General features: G+C 41.2%; 1 protein-coding gene across 2 annotated transcripts in view; it reads right to left on the reverse strand.

Annotated features, from left to right (window-relative positions):
* Positions 1–22,920, reverse strand: part of SPNS2 (SPNS lysolipid transporter 2, sphingosine-1-phosphate) — a 119,595-nt gene that overhangs the window by 23,137 nt on the left and 73,538 nt on the right. For both annotated transcript variants that reach the window (XM_063297718.1, XM_063297709.1), the window contains exons 4-7: positions 17,277–17,428; positions 9,214–9,280; positions 2,017–2,159; positions 1,357–1,509 (exon numbers count right to left, since the gene is read on the reverse strand). In XM_063297718.1, the coding sequence (XP_063153788.1) occupies positions 1,357–1,509; positions 2,017–2,159; positions 9,214–9,280; positions 17,277–17,428 (515 nt within the window). The remainder of the gene's footprint in view (positions 1–1,356; positions 1,510–2,016; positions 2,160–9,213; positions 9,281–17,276; positions 17,429–22,920) is intronic.

Below are 22,920 nucleotides of genomic sequence, written 5' to 3' on the forward strand. Positions count from 1 at the left end.
GTGACAATTAAGACAACAAAAGTGGCAAAGGTATAGGGGAAAAAAAAATAAAAATTCATATAAAACCACTACTTGTCAGCAGAAGTAATATGAGCAGATAGTATTTAAAAAGTAATGTCCTGACTTTACGTTCCTCTCAGGACTCAAACCCTGTCATGGTTCCAGGAAGAAATAAAAGGCCCATGTCCATTCAGTGCTTAAATGGGCCCCAGTTAAAGAAGTGCCCTTCAAATGGGCCTTAGTGGCTGCAACCTCAGGAGGGACGCCACTTGATGACCTTAAGAATGTAAAAATATGGGATGTTCCAGCAGCCCCTTAATCCAGTTATTTGATGGAAAAGGTTTGGATGTTCCTAATCATCACGGTAGAGAGAGTCTTGAGATTTACTGTAATTTTTGTAATTGCATAATTTATTTTAAAACGGGCTTCTATTAAATTTTTGCAATAAGGATTCCTGCTTTTTTTTTTTTTTTTAAAAAAGGATCTATAAAAAGTCTTGAGAATTGTATTAAAGATTTGTTAAACCAAGACTCTTCTATCCAAAACTGGGTATCTCTAGAAAGTCAAAAAGGATAGCCTGAGCTGAAAACAATACAGGTAGTCCTTGTTTAGCGACTGACTCATTTAGCCACCGTTCACAGTTACAATGGCGATGAAAAAGTAACTTTGCGACCAGTCCTTGCATTTACAACCTTCGCAGGTCTGTAACTGCCCAGAGTCCCTCCTGTGTGGGGGGGAGATGGGCGGTGATAAAAATCTAATAAATAAATAAATAAAAGGAAAGGAAAGGAAAGCTGAAGTAAGATCATAAAATCATGTTTCGCTTAGCGACCACTTCTCTTAACAACTGAGTTACCAGTCCCAATTGTGGTCACTAAATGAGGACTATCTCTCCTTTTGTTTCACTCCCAGCCTATGGTATCCGCAGATGAACTATATCTGAGCAGGGAGGCTCAGTTTCTGACTACCTGAGGACCCGATAAAAGTCCTTTGGTCCTGTAGCTACCCAGGCCTGTCTGCCAGGAAGCACTCAAGCGGTGCACATGAGCAAAAGCCTTCTCTGGCATTTGTCTCACGCTTCTGGCTCCCGGCGTGTTTGTGCTTGCTGTCTCTGAACACAGCAGCCCCGTTTATTCATTTAAAATGTGTACTGCCCACTCTTTCTCTGGAGGTTTAGAGCAGCATCTGCTATACCATAAAGCAAATACAGCCAACAATAGGCGAACATGTTCTGGGGAAATCTTTTGTTTCCGAAAGAGAGTGGTTTTCTGGTGCCTGATGCGTCACGGCTTGCAAATGCAAGAATGCCAGCAGCTGAGGCTTACAGGTGAACATGAACAGAGAACAAAACCTCACCTGTCTCTGGTCCCACAGGGCTGCGAAGTGCAAATCTCTGCTGTTTTTTGAACAACCTGGGCCCGATGGAGGTAAAGAGGGATCCACATCCCTAGAGCCCCCGTGGCAAAGGAAACAGCGGAGGTAGCCAGGGAGGAGAACACGTAGCTGCGACTGGAGACAAAGGGGGTTGCAGGTGAGTAAATGAAGTGAGTCCGCCTGACAGAATAGAAGAAAGAACCCAGGAGATCTGCCCTGATCTGCATCTGGTCACTCTCACTCACACAGTAGCCCATAAATAATCTCTCTCAAAAACTCTCACCAAAGTTTGAGATCTGAATTTCCACCATAGAACTGCAGCCCCCAATGAAAGGGGGAAAAAACCACACCAGTTTACTATGATGATACAAGTCGAGTTGAAAGTCCTCTAGGGAGGGACTGTTATCACTCCTCTAACTTAGCACATGAGTGGTGTTGAAATTACATTAAACACTCACTGTCATCAGTAGCTTCATGAAAAACAAGCAGATATTTGGGAAAAGAAGCTTGAGATGTGGAGTATTGTGGCAATTCTCAAAAATGTTAGTTTCAACTGCCTGCCTTTGCACCAGTGAACTGTCCGAAGTTGTTTGGTTTCAAACACAGAACAGTTAAAAGCCAAGCTTAAGCAGGGCTGCTTACTTTCTTATCAAGGCCTTCATGTCCCTCAGCCAGGAGGTCCGAGCCTTCAGCTGTGCGCCCAGTTGCTCAGCGTTGCCTCTCTTAGCAGCTGGTACAAATATTAAGATAAGTGTCCCCGTTATCATACCTAAAAGTGGAGAAACCTGGAAGAGAAGAGTGAAAAAACAGCTAGGACTTTAGCCCAGAGCAAATGACCTGACATCAAAAACCAAGACAAAGGAGAGGATTCCTAGGGCAGAGCAGATATACACCCCTCTGGTTCACCTCCTCTAGTTTTCCATATAGAATTAAGAAATTTCTGATCCTTGTAATTGCAAAGACAAGATTGGAACGGTTGGGCTGAATCTTCAGAACTCAGGTCTGAAAAGCCTGGAGGGCAAATTATTTATCTCCATGCCCAACTTATTTATTTGTTTGTTTGTTTGTTTATTTAAAAGACTTGAAAGGAGAGGGTTACATATGCAATCAAATCATTCTAAAAACAGCCATTTTTATGACTTCTTGTACTACAAGTGAATTTACAGAGGTAAAGTTTTGATTCCAGGTTAATCAGAACCAGTTTGGCAGTGCAGCGAAATATTTTTGCCTGACTGAGTTTAACTTATGGATGTTGAGCAGGTATATCTGTGCTTCTCCTGGGGCCCAGGCTAAAGTAAAACAGAGTACGTCAGTGAGGTAACAGTCTGTTCTGGAGGGTGGGGGCCTTTCATAAGAACAGCTCCACTGGATCAAACTAGGGTCCATCTCAGTCCAGCCTTTTGTCTCTGAGTAGCCAACCAGATGGCTCAGGGGTGATCACTAGCATCAGATGGAGACATACCCCTCTTGGGCAAATTATATTTAAGGCATGATGTTCCTAGCCTGGAAGTAACACTGAATCTTCTGATCAGCTGGTCTCAGTGTATTGAATGAGAAGTTTGAAAAAGCATCTCTCTGTCCACTTCTCTGTGTCATTCATAATCTCATACAATTCTATCACGTACCCCTTCAATTGCTTTGTTCCAAGCTCATAAGAGATCCCACACAGCATAGCCAGGTTCCCAAGGAGGTTCCCCTCCAACTCCAAAAATTAGGTAACTGGATTGACCCAGTATATCCCAACAGCAAAGCCAACAGCATACAGGTAGTCCTCATTTAGTGACCACAACTGGGACTGGAAACTTGGTCATTAAGCAAAGCAGTTGCTAAGTGAAACTGCAACTATGCTTATAATCTTACTTCAGCTTTCCTTTGCTTTACAGACCTGTGAAGGTTGTAAATGCAAGGATTGGTTGCAACGTTACTTTTTCATCACCACTGTAACTGCAAACGGTCGCTAAACAAGGACTACCTGTAATGCTATCCAATTTGTTCAGAAATAATGAATGAATGTACTGTATGTATGACAACAAACAGCATAAAATATCTGGGAGAAACATCCTACTTAACTTATTCCACTCTTTGCTAAATAGAGAAAGCTACGAATCAGGATGTCAATAGTTTGGATCTTACTTCTTTCATGAATTCACTTGCAACCTTAAGTGTTCCTTCCCTTCCCTCCCACTTATAATCTACAACATGAACCATATGAAGGATAATTATCTGGCACAATTTATAAGGCCGATGTAAAAAAAAAAAACCCAACACCCACCTAAATCATGCATGCAACGTCCTCTCAGTACTTGGAAATGTCATGCAAATGTTGTATCATCTACAAAACAGATCTAATTAACCTGCATAGAGATGCTTATTCCAAACCAGGCACACGATAATACTCAACACCTCCAAACGGCACCACCTCTGAGATTCCACCTCCACAAAATGCCAGTGACCAAGAAAACAGAGATCACCGCTCTGGCGGCCAGAATCCAAGCAGGGTCAAAAGTCAGGAAGCAGTTTTGCCGTCTTGTTTCCTCTTGGCTATTTTTCCATCCAAGCCATTTTTTCTGTGCCTACTGTGTGCATTGTGTGCTAGTCTTCCCAGCATATTTATCAAGGTCCCCGAGGGGATAAAACAGAAGGAAATAAGAACGGCTCGGTGCAGGAAAAGAAACGCGAAGTGAGACAAAGTGTTCTTCTCTCTCTTGCACCCCCAACCAGAAAAAAAAAATCCCTGATGTTTAATCATAAGGGAAATTAAGAATAGTGGACTGAGGCCACCTTTCCTTTGCTATCCCAACAATAAACTGGCATAAATCAGAAGCGTCCTAAATTGGATAACAGGTTTTGTATGTGTTCCAACAAAGGAGGGGAGGAGCTGGAAGAGAAGAGATGGAAGAGAGGAGGGGCGGAGATGTCAGTGTGGAATGGCAAAAAATACACCATGTAGGGTTTCAACTTGGCTGTCTCAATTTTAGGCCAAGTTTTATACATAACTAGATAAAATGGCGTCCTTCTCTCTGACATTTTTTTGGGGGGGGAGGTGGATGGGCAGGGATTGCATTTAAGTTAATTCAGATCTTTGTAGAAGGAATATTTAATAATGGTACAGTCGTGACTGCCATGTCAGGGGACTAGCACTTCACTGTAATTCTTTCTACTTCTGAGGTTCAGTTTTTGAATGCCAACGTTTGTGCAGCCAGAATAATACCCATAAAGAAAAGGGAGATGACTGGCAAGCCTAGAGGAATCTTGAGGTTTGCCAAAATTGGGGGGACAGAAAAACCCTGAAGGAAAGAAATGCTGAAGTACTCAAAGAGGGCTGAAGACGCTCAGGGATCATAAGGATCCTGGTTGGAGAAAAGAAAACTGGGGCAGAACAGGAATGGGTAGCTAGGAATAACATCTTGATTAGCAGAATGCAGAAAGCCAGGAAAGTATTCCTTCAGGACAGACATGTAATTGTCTTGTTTCTGCCACTTCTGATCTTTGGCTCTCATCATCCACCAGCATATACCTCTGCAAATACCTCCAAATATACCTCTGGAACACACTGGCCATGTGCACAACACATTGACTCAGCCAGCTAATAACCCAGTCCAATCTCTTCACTCGTAGATCTGATTACAGACAATCCACAGCCACATTCACGGAGTCATTTTGGGGCTACAGAGTTCCCATCTACTTCAGCCCCATCATGTCCCTCAGAAAGGAAAACAATGGGCTCAAATGTTGGTGTCACCTGCACCGGTGACATTATAATATAAGCCACACCTCTGGCTGCCCATGGAGAACAATTAAAAGGGCAGCCTCTGGTCACAGGAAAGTTGACCAGATCCTAGTTTCATATCACCCAAAACTTCTGGGATTTTTTGAAGGACTAATAAATATGTATGGAAGAAAACAGGCAGTAAGCAAAACACACAAATATTTCCTAACCTACATCTAATTGTAGCACAATTAACCTCTATTATCAGCCATGCCCAACTGCACAACATATGTTCAAAATAATATAAAGGAAGAGAATAAGATTCCATTTCCATCAAACCTACTCTCCACAAGCAGCACTCCACACTGTGAGCTATGGGTTGCTTAACTATGGTTGAATGAATTAGCCGCAAATTGCTGTATTCATACAACACGCTAAGCCAAACACTATGATTTACAAAATTGCAATGGTTGGGTTTGCAGAACATGTTACATTAAATCCAAACAAACCACATCAGGGCTTAATACATCAGGTATCAGATACATCAAGTATACATCAGGCCATTATGTTGCAACCTGTTGTTGTTGTTGTTTATTCGTTTAGTCGCTTCCGACTCTTCGTGACTTCATGGACCAGCCCACGCCAGAGCTTCCTGTCGGTCGTCAACACCCCCAGCTCCCCCAGGGACGAGTCCGTCACCTCTAGAATATCATCCATCCATCTTGCCCTTGGTCGGCCCCTCTTCCTTTTGCCTTCCACTCTCCCTAGCATCAGCATCTTCTCCAGGGTGTCCTGTCTTCTCATTATGTGGCCAAAGTATTTCAGTTTTGCCTTTAATATCATTCCCTCAAGTGAGCAGTCTGGCTTGATTTCCTGGAGGATGGACTGGTTTGATCTTCTTGCAGTCCAAGGCACTCTCAGAATTTTCCTCCAACACCACAGTTCAAAAGCATCGATCTTCCTTCGCTCAGCCTTCCTTATGGTCCAGCTCTCGCAGCCATATGTTACTACAGGGAACACCATTGCTTTAACTATGCGGGCCTTTGTTGTCAGTGTGATGTCTCTGCTCTTAACTATTTTATCGAGATTGGTCATTGCTCTTCTCCCAAGGATTAAGCGTCTTCTGATTTCCTGACTGCAGTCAGCATCTGCAGTAATCTTTGCACCTAGGAATACAAAGTCTTTCACTGCTTCTACATTTTCTCCCTCTATTTGCCAGTTATCAATCAAGCTGGTTGCCATAATCTTGGTTTTTTTGAGGTTTAGCTGCAAGCCAGCTTTTGCACTTTCTTCTTTCACCTTCATCATAAGGCTCCTCAGTTCCTCTTCACTTTCAGCCATCAAAGTGGTATCATCTGCATATCTGAGATTGTTAATGTTTCTTCCAGAGATTTTAACTCCAGCCTTGGATTCCTCAAGGCCAGCTTGTCGCATGATGTGTTCTGCATACAAGTTGAATAGGTAGGGTGAGAGGATACAGCCCTGCCGTACTCCTTTCCCAATCTTAAACCAGTCCGTTGTTCCGTGGTCTGTTCTTACTGTTGCTACTTGGTCGTTATACAGATTCTTCAGGAGGCATACAAGATGACTTGGTATCCCCATACCGCTAAGAACTTGCCACAATTTGTTATGGTCCACACAGTCAAAGGCTTTAGAATAGTCAATAAAACAGAAATAGATGTTTTTCTGAAACTCCCTGGCTTTTTCCATTATCCAGCGGATATTGGCAATTTGGTCCCGAGTTCCTCTGCCTTTTCTAAACCCAGCTTGTACATCTGGCAATTCTCGCTCCATGAATTGCTGAAGTCTACCTTGCAGGATCTTGAGCATTACCTTACTGGCATGTGAAATGAGTGCCACTGTTCGATAGTTTGAACATTCTTTAGTGTTTCCCTTTTTTGGTATGGGGATATAAGTTGATTTTTTCCAATCTGATGGCCATTCTTGTGTTTTCCAAATTTGCTGGCATATAGCATGCATTACCTTGACAGCATCATCTCGCAAGATTTTGAACAGTTCAGCTGGGATGCCGTCGTCTCCTGCTGCCTTGTTATTAGCAATGCTTCTTAAGGCCCACTCAACCTCACTCTTTAGGATGTCTGGCTCTAGCTCACTGACCACACCGTCAAAGCTAGCCCCGATATTGTTATCCTTCCTATACAGGTCTTCTGTATATTCTTGCCACCTTTTCTTGATCTCTTCTTCTTCTGTTAGGTCCTTGCCATCTTTGTTTTTGATCATACCCATTTTGGCCTGGAATTTACCTCCGATGTTTCTAATTTTCTGGAAGAGGTCTCTTGTCCTTCCTATTCTATTGTCTTCTTCCACTTCCGCGCATTGCTTGTTTAAAAATAATTCCTTATCTCTTCTGGCTAACCTCTGGAATTTTGCATTTAATTGGCCATATCTCCCCCTATCACTGTTGCCTTTTGCTTTCCTTCTTTCTTGGGCTACTTCTAGTGTCTCAGCAGCCAGCCATTTTGCCTTCTTGGTTTTCTCTTTCTTTGGGATGTATTTTGTTGCCGCCTCCTGAACAATGCTGCCAACTTCTGTCCATACTTCTTCTGGGACCCTATCTACTAAGTCCAGTCCCTTAAATCGATTCCTCACCTCCACTGCATATTCCTTAGGAATATTAGTGAGCTCATATCTAGCTGATCTGTGGGTCTTCCGTAATCTCTTGAGTCTGATCCTAAATTGTGCAAGAAGAAGTTCGTGATCTGAACTACAGTCAGCTCCAGGCCTTGTTTTTACCGACTGTACAGATGTCCGCCACCTTTGGCTGCAAAGGATGTAATCAATCTGATTTCGGTGTTGTCCATCTGGTGAAGTCCATGTATAAAGCCATCTCTTAGGTTGTTGGAAGAGAGTGTTTGTTATGCAGAGTGAGTTGTCTTGGCAAAATTCTATCAGCCTATGTCCTGCTTCATTTTGTTCTCCCAGGCCATACTTACCTGTAATTCGAGGTGTCATTTGACTGCCCACCTTAGCATTCCAGTCTCCTGTGATGAAAATAACATCTCTTTTAGGCGTGTTGTCCAGTAGGTGCTGCAGATCCTCATAGAACTGCTCTACTTCAGCTTCTTCAGCATTTGTGGTTGGGGCGTATATTTGGATCACTGTGATGTTAGATGGCTTGCCCTGAATTCGAATTGAGATCATTCTGTCGTTTTTTGGGTTGTATCCAAGCACTGCTTTAGCCACTTGACTATTAATTATGAAGGCTACTCCATTTCTTCTGTGGTCCTCTTGTCCACAGTAGTAGATCTGGTGGTCATTTGATGTGAAGTGGCCCATTCCAGTCCATTTCAGTTCACTGACGCCCAGGATGTCTATCTTTAATCTTGACATCTCACCAATAACCACATCCAATTTGCCCTGGCTCATAGATCTTACATTCCAGGTTCCAATGCTGTGTTGATCCTTAGAACATCGGATTCGCCGTTCACCACCAGCACCGTCAGCCGCTAGCCGTCCTTTCGGCTTTGAGCTAGCTGCGTCATCACGTCTGGGGCTAGTTGAGCTCATCCTCTGTTCCTCCCCAGTAGCATTTTGACCATCTTCCGACCTGGGGGTCTCATCTTCCGATGGTATACCGACATATCTCTGGTTGTACTGATCCATTTAGTTTTCATGGCAAGAATACTGGGGTGGGTTGCCATTACCTTCCCCAGGGATCGCATTTGGTCTGACCTCTCTGTCATGACCTTCCCGTCTTGGGTGGCCCTTCACGGTTTAGCTCATGGCATCATTGAGGTGCTCAAGCTCCAGCACCACAACAAGGTAACGATCCTTTGCTGAAGATGTTGCAACCTACTTCCACTGAATTATAAATTATGCTTTAATCAGGGAGAAAAAGGCATGGATATTTATTCAAGTTTTTTACCCAAATGTGTTAAATCAAACAGGAGCTCATTACTAGATCTACAACACATAGACTGCAAAAACTGGACAATCACTAGAGAGCAGCAAAGAGCTTATTTATTTATTTATTTATTTGTCAAATTTGTCACCGCCCATCTCCTCCCACTAGAGGGACTCCAGTTGGAGTGTCCTATCTCTCTTTGCTGCCATCTTGTGGTGATTTAGATTTCTGCAATGCAGATATGAGAGCCCTACATACTACTTACCCGCAGGGCCCAGTGCCAGTCCCCAGCTACTTGCTTGACACTTGATCCAGTGATATATCCTAAGCCGCTAGAAAACAAAAAGAAATTAAAAATATTAAGATAAAATCAAATAGGAGAAAATGAAACATGACTTCATTTATTTACTCAGGTTTTGAGCCAACCTGATTTCCCAATGGCTCCAGATATATTCATTTTATCATAGTTAACAAATCAAGAAAGAAACATGTCCCTCTACGACATTACTACTGGGACTACCCAGATCTCAGGTGACCATTAGATGGCTGTAAAGAGATGGAGAAAACGATTTTGCTGCTATCTGTTATTACTCATCCAACATTTTAAGTGTAGCCAGCCCAATAATAATATTACTGAAACCTCTAAATTTCTAATGTAAGAGATTTCCACACTCTCTCAAACTATATATATATATATATATATATATATATATATATATATATATATATATATATTTTCATTCATTCATTCTGCATTTTTGCAATCACAAGAATCCACACAAGCCCAACATTGCGTCATAGGCAGAAGCCTCAAGTCCTAGTGATCTCATTAAAAATAATTATGTTTGGTTCATAAAGGCAATTTTTCCATTGCCTGGCCTGTTTTAATAAACTTTTGTTTTGCACACAGACTCCAATGGATTGAAGAACTAAGAGGGCTTTAGTGGGCCCTTCCTACAGATCTATCACAAAATATTTTGGCATCTTCTCTGCACTATAACTCCCAGGCTTCATTTTGGGAAGTCTGGCTAGCTAAATTGATATAAAATGCTGTAATGCAGGTAAGCAGTAGCTATCCAATCTTTTGTCTTTCTTAGTACATGTAGGAGAAGACTATGATATCTAGGCTCTAAATTTTTTTGATTAAGAACAGTTTATTGAATGAACCAGAATTAGCTTTATAAATATGACATGCTAAGCTATAATTCAGAGCCAGCCAATCTTTTTGGGCAGGGTACGTACAACATTTGGAAAATACACTGTGGGCATTCTTATAAAATGGAATATGTCCCAGTTCACAAAATAGCTCCCATGGTGGGCATGACCAGCCACAGGGTACCCATTTGCCAGAAGATAAATTAGCTCTCCTGAATTTTCTGTAGTATCTGAGAACAAGAAGCATGGTGGACACAAAGGGAAATATCTGGGAGGCAGACTGAATCCTTACATTGTCTATCCATACTGTAAACTGTGGATCACATTTTACGATAGCTGGGTTCAGACAACATGCGATGTTAAAACCGAAATAACCACCTTTGCCTTATTAATATGTAAACCTGGCCACAGAATCAATTGTCCATAAAAACGTCAAAGAATTTAAAAGAAACTTCCATTCTAGTGGACCAGAAATATTTCTACCCTTTAACCTTTCATTTTTCTACATTTGTTCTTTTAGCTTCCACATCTATTTCCAATGTTCAGATGGGAGTGACAATGCTTAGGTATCCAAAATAGCACTTTCCACACACAGAAAGGTGAAACCTGGAAAAAAAAAAAGATACTTATGGGAAAAAATCTGAAGAAGGAGAAATCCCATGACAGTTGAATGTGTTTTGCTATGCCAGAAGATGTTGATGAACTCTGGCAGTGCTGCAAAAATCCAAATGACCACTAGATGAGTTTTCTTACCACAGATTCTATTTAAGTCCTTACACTGGTGAAGGTTCATGTTCCACCAGACTAAATTTCTGAACCTGGAGCTTCTATTTAAGTAGTGCCAGTAACAGTCAGTGTCTGAATTGCTGTAGATAATAAGGAAAGAAGGAGTGGATTTTCACATGCCATTGTATCAACTACTCTGGTTTTAAAGGAAGTTCTGGTACAAATACAAATATTAGAATAACATTGACTTCATGCCTTGTTTGCAGAATTCTTGAGAATCTGGCTGACAACTGTTGAAAGCATAAAGATTGCCTCAAGAAAAACAAAACAAAGCAAAACAAAACAAAACAAAAAAAATTGTTTGGTCAGAATTCTCAGTTATAGGGCAGTATACAGTATATATTCAAGCATTAGTTGCGGCGGGACAACTAATAGGAAGGCTAACAGGATAGTTGCAGGTGCAGAAGTTTTCACAACACACACATATGATATATGCAACCCCTTAAATTAAATTTTGAAAAATTAAAAGCAATTTTTTGAAATGGATGTTATCTGATGAAATTTTGGTATCCTTATGGAGTTATTCAGTTGAGACCATCCTCCAAACCCTCTGAGATCTGAGCCTTTTCTTTAAATGTTGATTTTATTTTATGGTGCACACACTTGAGAAGCCTGCTGATCTCTGTAGTAAGGCATAGGTATTATCTTAATGCTTTGCTTCTGGAATTCCAGGCAGAAACCAGTTGATCTCCGTTGGTCTGTCTGTGTTTGGATTTTGGTCTAATCTACTGAGCTCTTCTTATATTCATTGAATCAAAGAGTCATAGGGTTGGAAGGGACTTTGGAAAACTTCTAGTTCAGCCCCTCCAACCATCCCATAACAATGTTGTCCAATCTTTGTTTGAAAACCTCCAGTGATGGAACACCCACAACTGCAGGAGGCAGGCTGTTCCACTCTTTAATAGCTTTCAAAATAAAATTCCTTTTTATTTTGGGTCTGGATCTCTCTCTATAAAGCTTCCACTCATTGGTTCTTGCCCTCCCCTCAGGTACTATGGAGAATAAACCCACCCCCTCTTCCCTGTGACAGCCCTTCATGTATTGAAAGATGGGGATCATGTCTCCCCGTAGCCTTCTCTTCTCTAGGTTAAACATACCCAGTTCTTCTCATTGTTCTTCACAGAATTTAGTCTCCAAGCCCCTCATAATCTTTTCAGCTCTTCTCTGTACTCCTTCTAATTCCTCAGCATCCTTCTTATATAGGGCAACATATTTTTACAGCGTATGTTTCCAGCTTATATTTTACATTTAATTATATAATTCATTTATTTAATTATATGTTTATGTTATATTTCAAACCTTGCATGGTTCCCACAGGAATGCCTTGGAGGCAAGTGCCTTGTGTTCAGCAAAAGAGTGGATTGCAAGGGGGGAAAAAAAACACGCCCTTTTATCTACTTCAAGCTGAGAAATACAGGCGGCTTCTAGGGAAAGGATTGAGCTTTCCATGGTTCTGCAGCCAGCCCACCTCATAATAGCAAAATTAGCAGTTTTCCAGGCTTCTGAATCTTTTTATAAGACTTCAGGAACAGGAATGGCAGTTATTTTAAAATGCTATGGGAAACTAGTGTCAGTAGCCAAAACTCAGTCAAGCTTCCTTGAAATATTCAGGAAAAAAAAGCTGCCTGTAGCAAGATCTGGAGGAGATAAATAGATAGATATACTCATTCCTGAAGAGCAAACGGAATGCTTTCAAGCCTTTGTCTCCAAGTTGGATGCTGAGCAAAAGCACAAATACATCCTCTTGCAGACATTTTGTCACCCGGCTGATTACGGGAAAGGTTTTCCCTAATGGAAATAAACACACAGGGCTGAGTTTCTCCACAGGAAACAGCCTTACTGTTTGGAATTTGGTGGCGAGCCTCACGTGCCCACCCTGTCTCCAACCTTGCCAAACTTGGGGTCAGGCATTGTGAAGATGGAGACTTCCTCCTGTCCACAAGTGAGAAGAATGTGCCCTACTGATAAGGGAGCCTAAATGGAAAAAACATGCAGCAGAGGCAGCCAGCAGCCAGCAGACTAGCCCAGCTGATTTTTTTTTTTTACAAAAAGGGTTGTCAGATCTTCATTAGAGCTCTGACTCCCTCTATGGTCCCATGCAAGGGGCCATACTTGGCCCTTCATTTTCCCCATCTGTCAAATGGGAACATCACAAAGGATAGTCGTACGTAGGGCAGCATAAAGGTTTTCCCAAGCAGGCAGACATGAAGCCTGGCAGAGAGTTCAGATCACAACACCTGCTTCCCAGGGAGGATCCTGTGGGTACTATTCATGCCTCTGTCACTTTACTGCAATGAACAATATCAAATAAGTATCCAAAACAGAATAAAATCGCAAAGCTACAGTTACCATATAGATAGACTTCCAAATTTAACATGGTACAAATTGTAAACTACATCTAGGAAAGAAAAAAAAACAGGTAATACCGTACAATACTAGGGCTGAGTTAACACAGCATTGCTTAACTTCTATACCACACACAACAGCCCTGTATTCATACAGCCTTCAAACAACCAATCCTGTTTAGCCTAGCATTTTTGTTGCGCAAACTAAACATATCTGGACGAAAATAAAGTTCTTCTGTCCCAATCCAGCAGCACGAATGGCTGAGCATTAAAGAAACAACCTTCTTCCCCTCCAAATATTTGAACTGTATTTCCCCCCGTCACTCTCAGACATTATCATATTTTGGACACAATTTGCAAAGACCTCTTCCACCTTTCCCAGCATTATAGAGTTCTCTTGAGAACTCTCTCTTGAGAACTCTATAATGCTGGGAAAGGTGGAAGGACAGAGAAGAGGAGAATGACCAGCAGGAAGGTGAGTGGACTCAATTACACTGGCAATGGGTGCATTACTGGAAGACCCTCCCTGGAAAAGTAAGAATTCCCACCAACTTGATGGCACCTAATTAAGAAAAATCCCTAACATCTAGAGGCCAGTGATTGCCTATCTTCACACCAAATCATCTCATGCAGTATTAAGTATGACAAATTCACCCCTGAGGCAGCAAACACCAAGGGAACATCTGGGCTCAACCAATGACTATAATAACAGTACTGAACATGAACACCACCCTACTGCTTTTGCAGCCTGCCTGTGTAGAGAAAGGCAGAAAAGGGTGTGATCTGGAGTTTATCCTTCAGCCTGGTACAGTTGCATATGGATATGTGGGAATGTGTGGGTGCTGGACATTTTTGTGATGGTTTTTATAATTTCTATGTTTTCACTGTTGTTCTAAGAGCCATCCAGGGTTATAGCACATAAGATGGGCAGCTATGTAAGTTCAATCAATCAATCAATCTCTTTATCTAAAGGACTGGAAAACCAGTCCACTTGGAATAAAATCAGGTGTTTACATGATATAATTGAGTACATTTTAACCCAAATACAAGCCCAGGGCAGTTTTGAGTAAATACTGCCTGCCCCCCAAACTCAGAGTTGCCTAGATTTAGCAACTTGACTCTACACACGATCCACTTAAGCATGTTGTGTACTTATAATGTAAGTGGTGGAATAGGTGTATCTGGCTACATTCCCACAAGTTATTTAACCAGATTAGAAAAGCCACAGCTACTACATTTGCACAACAGGCTAAACTTGGTGAGCTTTGACCCTGAGAAGGCTTTTTTGCACCTTAGCATGTTGTGTAAACCCAACCAGGTTGATGGGTTTACTATCCAATGTATTGTTCAACCTATAGAAAATGGATCAATTCAGAAACCAAGCAAAACGTGTTGTATGAATCAAATCACCAAAGAAGCCTCTTGGTCATTCATTAAGACTGCTGTTTCAGCAAGTTTATTCAGAAGTTCACTGCTCTCAAATACACAGAGAAAAATGGAGCAGTGGGCTAATGGCCCCAGCGCCTTTCCCAGTGGTTTTCGGACTGGGACCAGGGAGACCACAGTAGGTCAGGTCACTGGATGCGATTAATCCAATCCTTCTCTTTTTCAGCCAAATTGACCTCACTGTGGTGGTAAAATGAGGAGAGACTCCAACAGATGCTGCCTGGCACTGCCAGAGGAAAAACAGGACTAAATACTATTTTTGTTATTATTAACATCACAAAACAACCTGGCAGTGCCTGTATCTGCATCCTGTGAACAAGTAAGCTTTAAGATGACCAGAAAAGATTTGAGTAACCACTACATTCCATGTTCATCCTCTCTTCTTTTATTTCCCTTTGATCCTTTCAGAGAACAGCAAGCAAATGACATTAATGACGAGGAGGGCCCCTAACTTAGAAATAAGGACCTGATTAGAGTTTCTAGCCAAAGCATAAAGCTGTTACCATCTCAGACCTTTATTTATTGAACTAAGGTTAACAAAGGTTATCCAGTAACTAAGGGACATAAATCCATTATGCATAGAAAAAAATTTATAAAAATCTGCTAAAAAGTAAATATACTATACTATACTATACTATACTATACTGTACTATACTATAATATATTTCAAATTTCGTCACCACTTATTTCACTCAAAGAGTGACTCTGGGCGATTTACAATAAAACTAAGATAAATACAGGTTGAAATACAATAAAAACAGTATTCTTAAATATAGATATAAATATAAATATAAAATCCAAGATGGATGTATTAAAAAGATCTTAATTTAAATTCATGTAATTCACGGGGCTGTACATTATTATTATTATTAGTTGGTTTTTAGCCTACATTTACTACCCAGAATTGCAACTACAAGATGGGCTGGTGTATAAACGGCCATAATAAATAAATACTTTTAAATTTATTTTCTTTGTATCCTCCCTTTTCTGCAGCAGCTCAAGGCTCCCATCACAAAAACCGAGAGAGGCAGGCTCAAAAATAGAAAAGAGGAGTTACACAACTCCCTTATTGCTCCACATCCCATCATCCACAGCCGTCAACCATAGGGCTGAGCTGAGGCGGGAGAGCTGAGGATCAAGCGCGGTGTGCTGTGCCTTCGCTCTGCAAAGAATGAGCTTGCGCCGCTACGCTGCAGCGACCTCGCGAACGAAAGCGCATGTGTAATACCTAAGAATAAGATGGAGGCAAGACCCCCGTCTGGGTCCCGGCCACAGGCTACCATACCCTGTGCGCACCTCTTCCTCAGAACCGGCAAAGGGGAGCGGGGACGGACAGAGGTGTGGAATTACAAAATGCAGTTGAGGAGTTTTGGCCCTCACACCTGCCACCAAAGGCCAAGAGCGCTTTTTCCTCCTGGGGGAAGCCAGTCAACACGCCCACCCCCTTTCCTTCCTGCACTGACTAGTGAGTAATCATAAAATCATTAACATTTCAGAATCTTCTACCTATATATGTAAAATATGTATATCCATTCTTTCTTTCCGAGAGCTCAAGGGGGCCAATGGCAAACCAACAAAAGAAACGTTATGCAACACTACAGTAAAAAATTGGAAGAGTAGCAAAAAATATCAAAAACTCCAAGTTAAAAAACCCACATAATTTTTAAAAAGTAAATAAGGCAGTAAGGAGGAAGAATATCCTATGGAAACTTGCAGAAATATCATGTGCTCTGGGTTAACATCTTTTGCAATAGTGGCTCAGCTACCTGTTGCCTCATTATATCAAATTAGTTTGTCGTTAACATACTAAGTTAGGGCTTCATTGCATCATAAAATGGCTCCAGACACAAAATTTTCAGGGATGGCTAACCTCACAAATAAAATCTATAGCAAAATCGTTCTGTGTGGAATCCCCTGTTAATATTTTCAGCCAGCCAGCTGTCAATAGCATTTGCAAAGATATAATACTCCCTGTTTCTGATTAACTGTATTTTCTGAATCTTAAGGCAATGCCAGGAACCTACCCCAATTTTCCTGCTATAGACTACAGGTAGACCTTGCTTAAAGACCACAATTGGGACCAGAATTTCAGCTGCTAAGTGAAGTGGTCATTAAGTGAATCCAACCTGATTTTACAACCATTTTTGCGGGGGTCGTTAAATGAATCACCGCAGGGGTTAAGCGAACCACATGGTCATTAAGCAAATCAGGCGGTTCCCCACTGATTCTGCTTGCCAGAAGTCAGCCAGGAAGGTCGAAAATGGCAATCACGTGACCACAGGACACTGCAACAGTCATAAATGTGAACTGGTTGCCAAGTGTCCAAATCGTGATCACATGACCGTGGGGATGCTGTGACGGTTGTAAGTGTGAATACCAGTTGTAAGTTGGTTTTTTTCAGCACCGCTGTAAATCTGAACTGTCACTAAATGAATGGTTGTTAAGTGAGGACTACCTGTAACAGGGCTAACCTAAAGGAATCTAGAGAACCTGGGGACTGTGCGGTGAAGACGAAGGGTTTACATCTTGAAAAAGAAATGAATTAGCCCAGACAAGAAATGAAATCTAGCAAGGACATGTGCAAACAAGCAAATACCTGCCCAGAGGGATTGCAAAATAAAAGACCGACAGCATAAGCGTCCGAGTGTTTTTGGTGAAGAGATCTCCGATGATAGTAGGAGCGATGGTGGAATAACTAGCTTCACCGATGCCAACCAAACCTCGGGAGAGAACAAACAGCCAGAAATACTGTAGGGGGAAGTCAGAAAAAAAAGAATCAGCATTTTCATTGTTAATACGATTTGCACAGCTGTTAGAAACTCTGCGCAATCTTTGTATCTTGGTTTCACCCCACCACCAATGATCTAGGAAGTTGGATGGAGGTGATTAGCACGGACGTTGTGGCACATCTCTAGGCACCAGAATTCTCAGTGTGATAGTTGCAGGCACCATTCTGCCTCAGAGGCACTTAACGGTTCCCACCAGATCCCTCGCTTGTCTCTGTAATTTCAGGCAAGGAAGAGGGACTTCGCAAGACGTCATGGTAGTTGAGAGATCTCATGAAGTTTGGGGCCATTGTGTAGAATGGCAGGTTTCTCTGCAATACCAAAAACTGGGGTTACGAGTGAAAATTAAAAGGGAGGGGATGGAAGAAGAAAAATATGCACCCATTAACGCAAGCCAAGCTCACGCAACATCCAAGACACAAAGCGCCCTGTCTGGTTTCAGTTTAGTATGATGTGTGAACCCAACTAATATGGTTTGCAAAATTATGTTTTATGGCTTAGCTTTTGTGTGAACCTGGCCACTATGGCTCATCCAAGAAACCATGATTAAAAGGAACCTAGAGTTAGCATAATGTGTGAACCCAGTTACATAGTCCCACAGAGACCCTATTTACTACTTTCTGAGCACCCCAAGTCAAGATTGCTTCTTTTTCTCCCTTAAAAGCCACCAAGATGCTACCCCTTTTCTCAAAGCAGGTAATATTTGCTGCCCAGCACCTTGATTAAGCACCATGAACAAATAAGCCATCACCTTTCCTTCTGCAGGAGCCAGCAGCCCCACCGTAATACCCCTTTTTGAGAGCAGCAACGTTACCACATGCCCTATAATTATAGGTCTAATTAAATGTCTCCAGCTGTCCTTGTCATATAGTAGACAGATGTGCGTAGGCTGAGTCCTAAAAGCAGAAAGCAAACTCGTGACTCAGGGCCATTTAATGATTGTTCATTGCCCAACGCTAAACCACTCTAGAATATCAGGGAGATTTGCTGATGCCTAGGCAGAAGGGGAGCCAAGACTCGTTTTAAAATAAATTGTGATTTTCAAGAAAAATGTGCAACATGAATTAATCAGGCAATAGGAATAGAGAGGGAGGTGAGTTTTTTAATTTTGTACATAGCGTCTCCGCAAATGCAGAAGTGTGAGTATGTGCATGGAGATACATACTGTGTATCTGGGGGTAGTTAGTTCGGTAAAGGGAGATGTTTACAAAATTATAAATGGGAAGGATAGTCAGAGTACGTTTTTCTCCCTCCCTTTTAATAGTATAATCCAGAATCACCCCTTGAACCTGAATGGCAGGAGATTAATCTGTGGAGCTCAGTGGTACAAGATGCAGCAATGGCCATCAATTTAGGTAGCTTTAAAAGGGATAAAGCAAATTCATGGAAGAAAATACATACATACATACATATGGGGAGAGAGAGAGAGAGAGAGGGAGAGAGAGAGAACATGTAAATGCATGAAGGTTAGGATGTAGAATCATAGAAATGTAGAGTTGGAAGAGACCCCAAGGATCATCTGGTCCAACCTTCTCTAATGTGCAGGAAAACACATTAAACTATCCATGAGAGGTAGTTCTCCAGCCATTTCTTAAAATCCTCCTGAGATGGAGAACCTCAACCTCCCTAGGCAGACTGTTCCCTTGTTGTACAGATCTTACCATCAGGAAGTTCAGGGTTAATATATCTAATATATTGTTACATTAACTTCTCCAAGATCAGTGACAATGTAGCTTTGAATTCCATCTCCTAGGATAAGGAGGCTTCATTGCCTGGGGCTGCTGGAGGCATCCAATTGGTTCATGCAAGAAATAAATGCAACCACTCTTGGGAAAGTGTAATTATGCCATTGTTAATAACTGATTTACAACCAATTGTGGAATTCAGGTGGAATAAGCATTTCCCATACATATTGAGGAATAGGATGTCTTAATTCTTAATTAAGTCAGAACATGTGAAATGTCTTGAAGCATTAGGTACTCGACCCATGAGCTTCCTTCCTGGACTGCATGAAGCAGACAGATGTAACTGCAAATACATACATACATACATCATAAGTAAAGAAAATGAAAAAAGCCATTTACTCATATAGGACTTGAACACATGAAGGAATGGACTTTAGTCTGTGCCATGGCGAATCAAAGAATGAGGATTTAACTTGGAACCATGAAATGTATGGAAGAAGTTGGGAAGATGCAGTGGCTGCAGCCTTGGACTCTTAAGGTGAAGAGCCATCTAAAATGGTACTGAAAATATGCCCGTGATAAAAAAGAGGTGCCTAGCTTTCCCAGAAATTCAAGAACTGCTTCTATATGTTCCAGCTTTGCTCAGCCTACCATTGCCTCAGATCTATTGGACAACTATTAGACCAATTTCCATTTGATGCTGGTTGGGAATTCTGGGTGTTAGCCCTAGAGACCAAAGAGGGCACTAAGGTGAAATGAGATAACTTTTTAGTTACAAGAAAAAAGTATACTTGTTATTAATGACAGTGAACCTTTATTTTAACAAACTAATCAGGGAGATGGGGGCCTGATATTTCCCAAAGTCCAGTAAAGTGAAGAGTATGACATTGCCGTGATATAAATATCTCAAATTACATCATTTGACATAACAGCATCACTATGTAAATGACATAAATCACAACAGAATTTGGTCTATTGCATGCAGAGTCTGCTGTATCAAGATCTATAAAACTGAAGTTTCACTGTATCTTCAATTTTAAATGCACTTTGGAGTGCTAGCAGGATAAACATATTTCAACCAGCCAAACAAATATATGATTTCTTTATATTTTTAAAAACAGAAGCTTCCCTGAGATATCAGCACATGTTTTTAGAGCATTCATGCCATAATGTGCATACCGTTTATGCAGACAATCCCTCGGTATTCTTAGACAAGGTTCTTACCGATTCATCATTGTGGTCTGTGTCAAGATACTGCAAGCAACCACATCACTATTCTCCAAAAATTTCAGAAGGGAACATTGCAAATTGGTTCAGCCTTTTCTAAATATTGCTATCCAGCTGCTTACTCAGGTGCGGGAATGGGAGAATCAACAAATACTCCCCATTGCTGAAATCTCATTGCAAGGAAAGTAACTCCTGTTTCTGCTAACTCAACAAAGTGGTTGAGAATAAATCAACCCATGGATCAAGTCAACTTGCAACAACATGACGTACAGGAAGATGCTCCCTTTAACCGTATCGGTCGATTATCCATGCCCTGCTCCACAATATTCCAATCCATCCTTCTCTCTCCTGAGTGTTTGTCATCCTTTCTACAATCTTGTTCCAATAAAGAAACATTTAGAATATGCCGAGATTGCCCAATTAAACAAACCCTGCCCTACGTTTTCAACATTAAGAGCATGGGAGGTTACATTCTTTGGAAAATAAGATAATGATTACAGTTGCATGTTTGGATGCCTTTCCAGCCCTTTCATTTTCTAAGGCCTTCTCAAACTTTTTTTTAAACCCTGAATTGTAATCCAAACTTAGGTATTTACTGAATAATTTTATGTACGCCATGCTGTAGTAATAACTCTTAGCACTAACTTGCTTGTTGTGGATGTTCCTCAGTAGAAATCTACAGAATAAGTGGTAAGGAGGTAGGAACAAGTGGCTCTCAAGCCTATAGATAATTTATCAGTATATTACAGATACTGATAATTGTATTTCCTATTCCTATTTTTCTTTTTGGATTGCTTGGGCAAGATCAGAGTTCCACTTAGTTTCTGGCCACACTGATGGGAACTGAGCTTGAGACCTGCTTGCTATTGTCTGTTTTCTAAATGTTATTACTCCTCATGCTATTTACATCATCACTAGCGTGCTTCAACAAACTGGTTTTTAGCCACCAACCCATTCTTCTGAACCAGCTGACTGTTGAGGCACACAGAGAGAGATGTTTGTGGCAGACCACCTAGTGAACACCCCCTCTGCTGTCCAAACCTTAACAAACACAGGTAGTTCAAGACTGCCATATCTAGGCTGCAAAAATCTGGACCAACAGAAGATAGCAGCAGTGAGATGCAGACAATTGTCTTGGTGGCCACTGGTGGTCAATCAAATTCTTGCTCTCTCTTTCAGTGGTATAGGTACTCTGCCAAAATCCATCAATATTTTGGGAAGCAGAATATACTCACTCCTCATAGTATGCTTTGGTTTGTTTCTTAAATGTTGTTGTTGTTGATGTTGTTATTATTATTAATTTATTAGGTTTTCTCAGACCTCCAAATCCCTCCTTTTGTGCATTCTGCTTCCCTAAGCATTGGCACTTATATCTGAGTACTTGGAATAGATGTGGAAGCTAAACGATTAAAAACATAGAAAAATGAAAGGATAACCGTGGAAAAATATTCCTGGTCCACTGAAATGGATGGTTATAATCCCATGGGAAAATGGGAAAATGCCCCAGTTCCTATGTTAAGCTAAGCCAAAATGTGCTTTGTTGAGCTTTCACTGAGTGTGTTGTTTGAACCCAATCACTATGGCTTCTAATCCAGAGTGTACAAATATGGATAGACAACATGGTTCCTGCAGGCACCTACCTGCCCCAGGTATCCCTCCTTGGTTCACCTGATTCTGGGATAATACAAAGCATTGCAGATGGCTAATTTAGCTTTTGGCAAATGGGTCTTTATGGATGGCCATGCCCACCATTGCAACCATTCTGTGAAATGGGAAATCTGTTCCGGCAGCCACTTAATGAGGGCAGCCACCACAGATTTTCAACATCTTACATGTACATCGATGTTAAATGTTTGCTTACCCCAGTCTGTATCTTAATATTTGGTATTGATCCAGCTAATTCTGTTTTATTAAAAAATATATAGTTAATCAAAGTATCATGGGTTTGCCTGCTCCTTCATATTTTGAGATTAATTTGATACAACAGGCATACCATATAATATTTTACTGTGTGAAAATTCTTAATCATTATAACTAGTACCTTTGTTTGTGAAGTTTTTTCAACTTTAAAAAGGTTTAGCCTGAAAAGCCTTCATGGTCTGCTATCCAAGTATTAACCAGGCTCAACCCTCCTTGGCTTCTGAGGCCAGACAAGACCTCAGAACCATGCAGGGGTTGTCATCTGTAGATTTCTGACACGTAATTTTTTCCCTGGGGAAAGTGTACTCCCCAGTTTAACAATAATTTGGGGGAGGGAACTTGCAAAATAGGGTGAAAATATTATCTAATTTAGAGGAAGACTCAAGAGCCTGATCGTAATTCATTCTGGCTCTGTGACATCACATACTGAAAGCCAACTGTCAAAGCCAGGGCTCTGATATCATACTGATGACAATATCTCCAATTATTTCAGCCATGAAGCCAGCAAAATCAGATACCATCCCTTCTTTTAAACAGATTGGACCAAAAGAGAAGGTCTGTGTCTAGGAATAGAAAGGGAACAGAGCAATGCAAAAAAAAGAACAAAAACAAAAACAGAACC

The sequence above is a fragment of the Candoia aspera genome, chromosome 1 (assembly GCF_035149785.1).
Source record: "Candoia aspera isolate rCanAsp1 chromosome 1, rCanAsp1.hap2, whole genome shotgun sequence".
In the NCBI taxonomy this organism is placed as follows: domain Eukaryota; kingdom Metazoa; phylum Chordata; class Lepidosauria; order Squamata; family Boidae; genus Candoia; species Candoia aspera.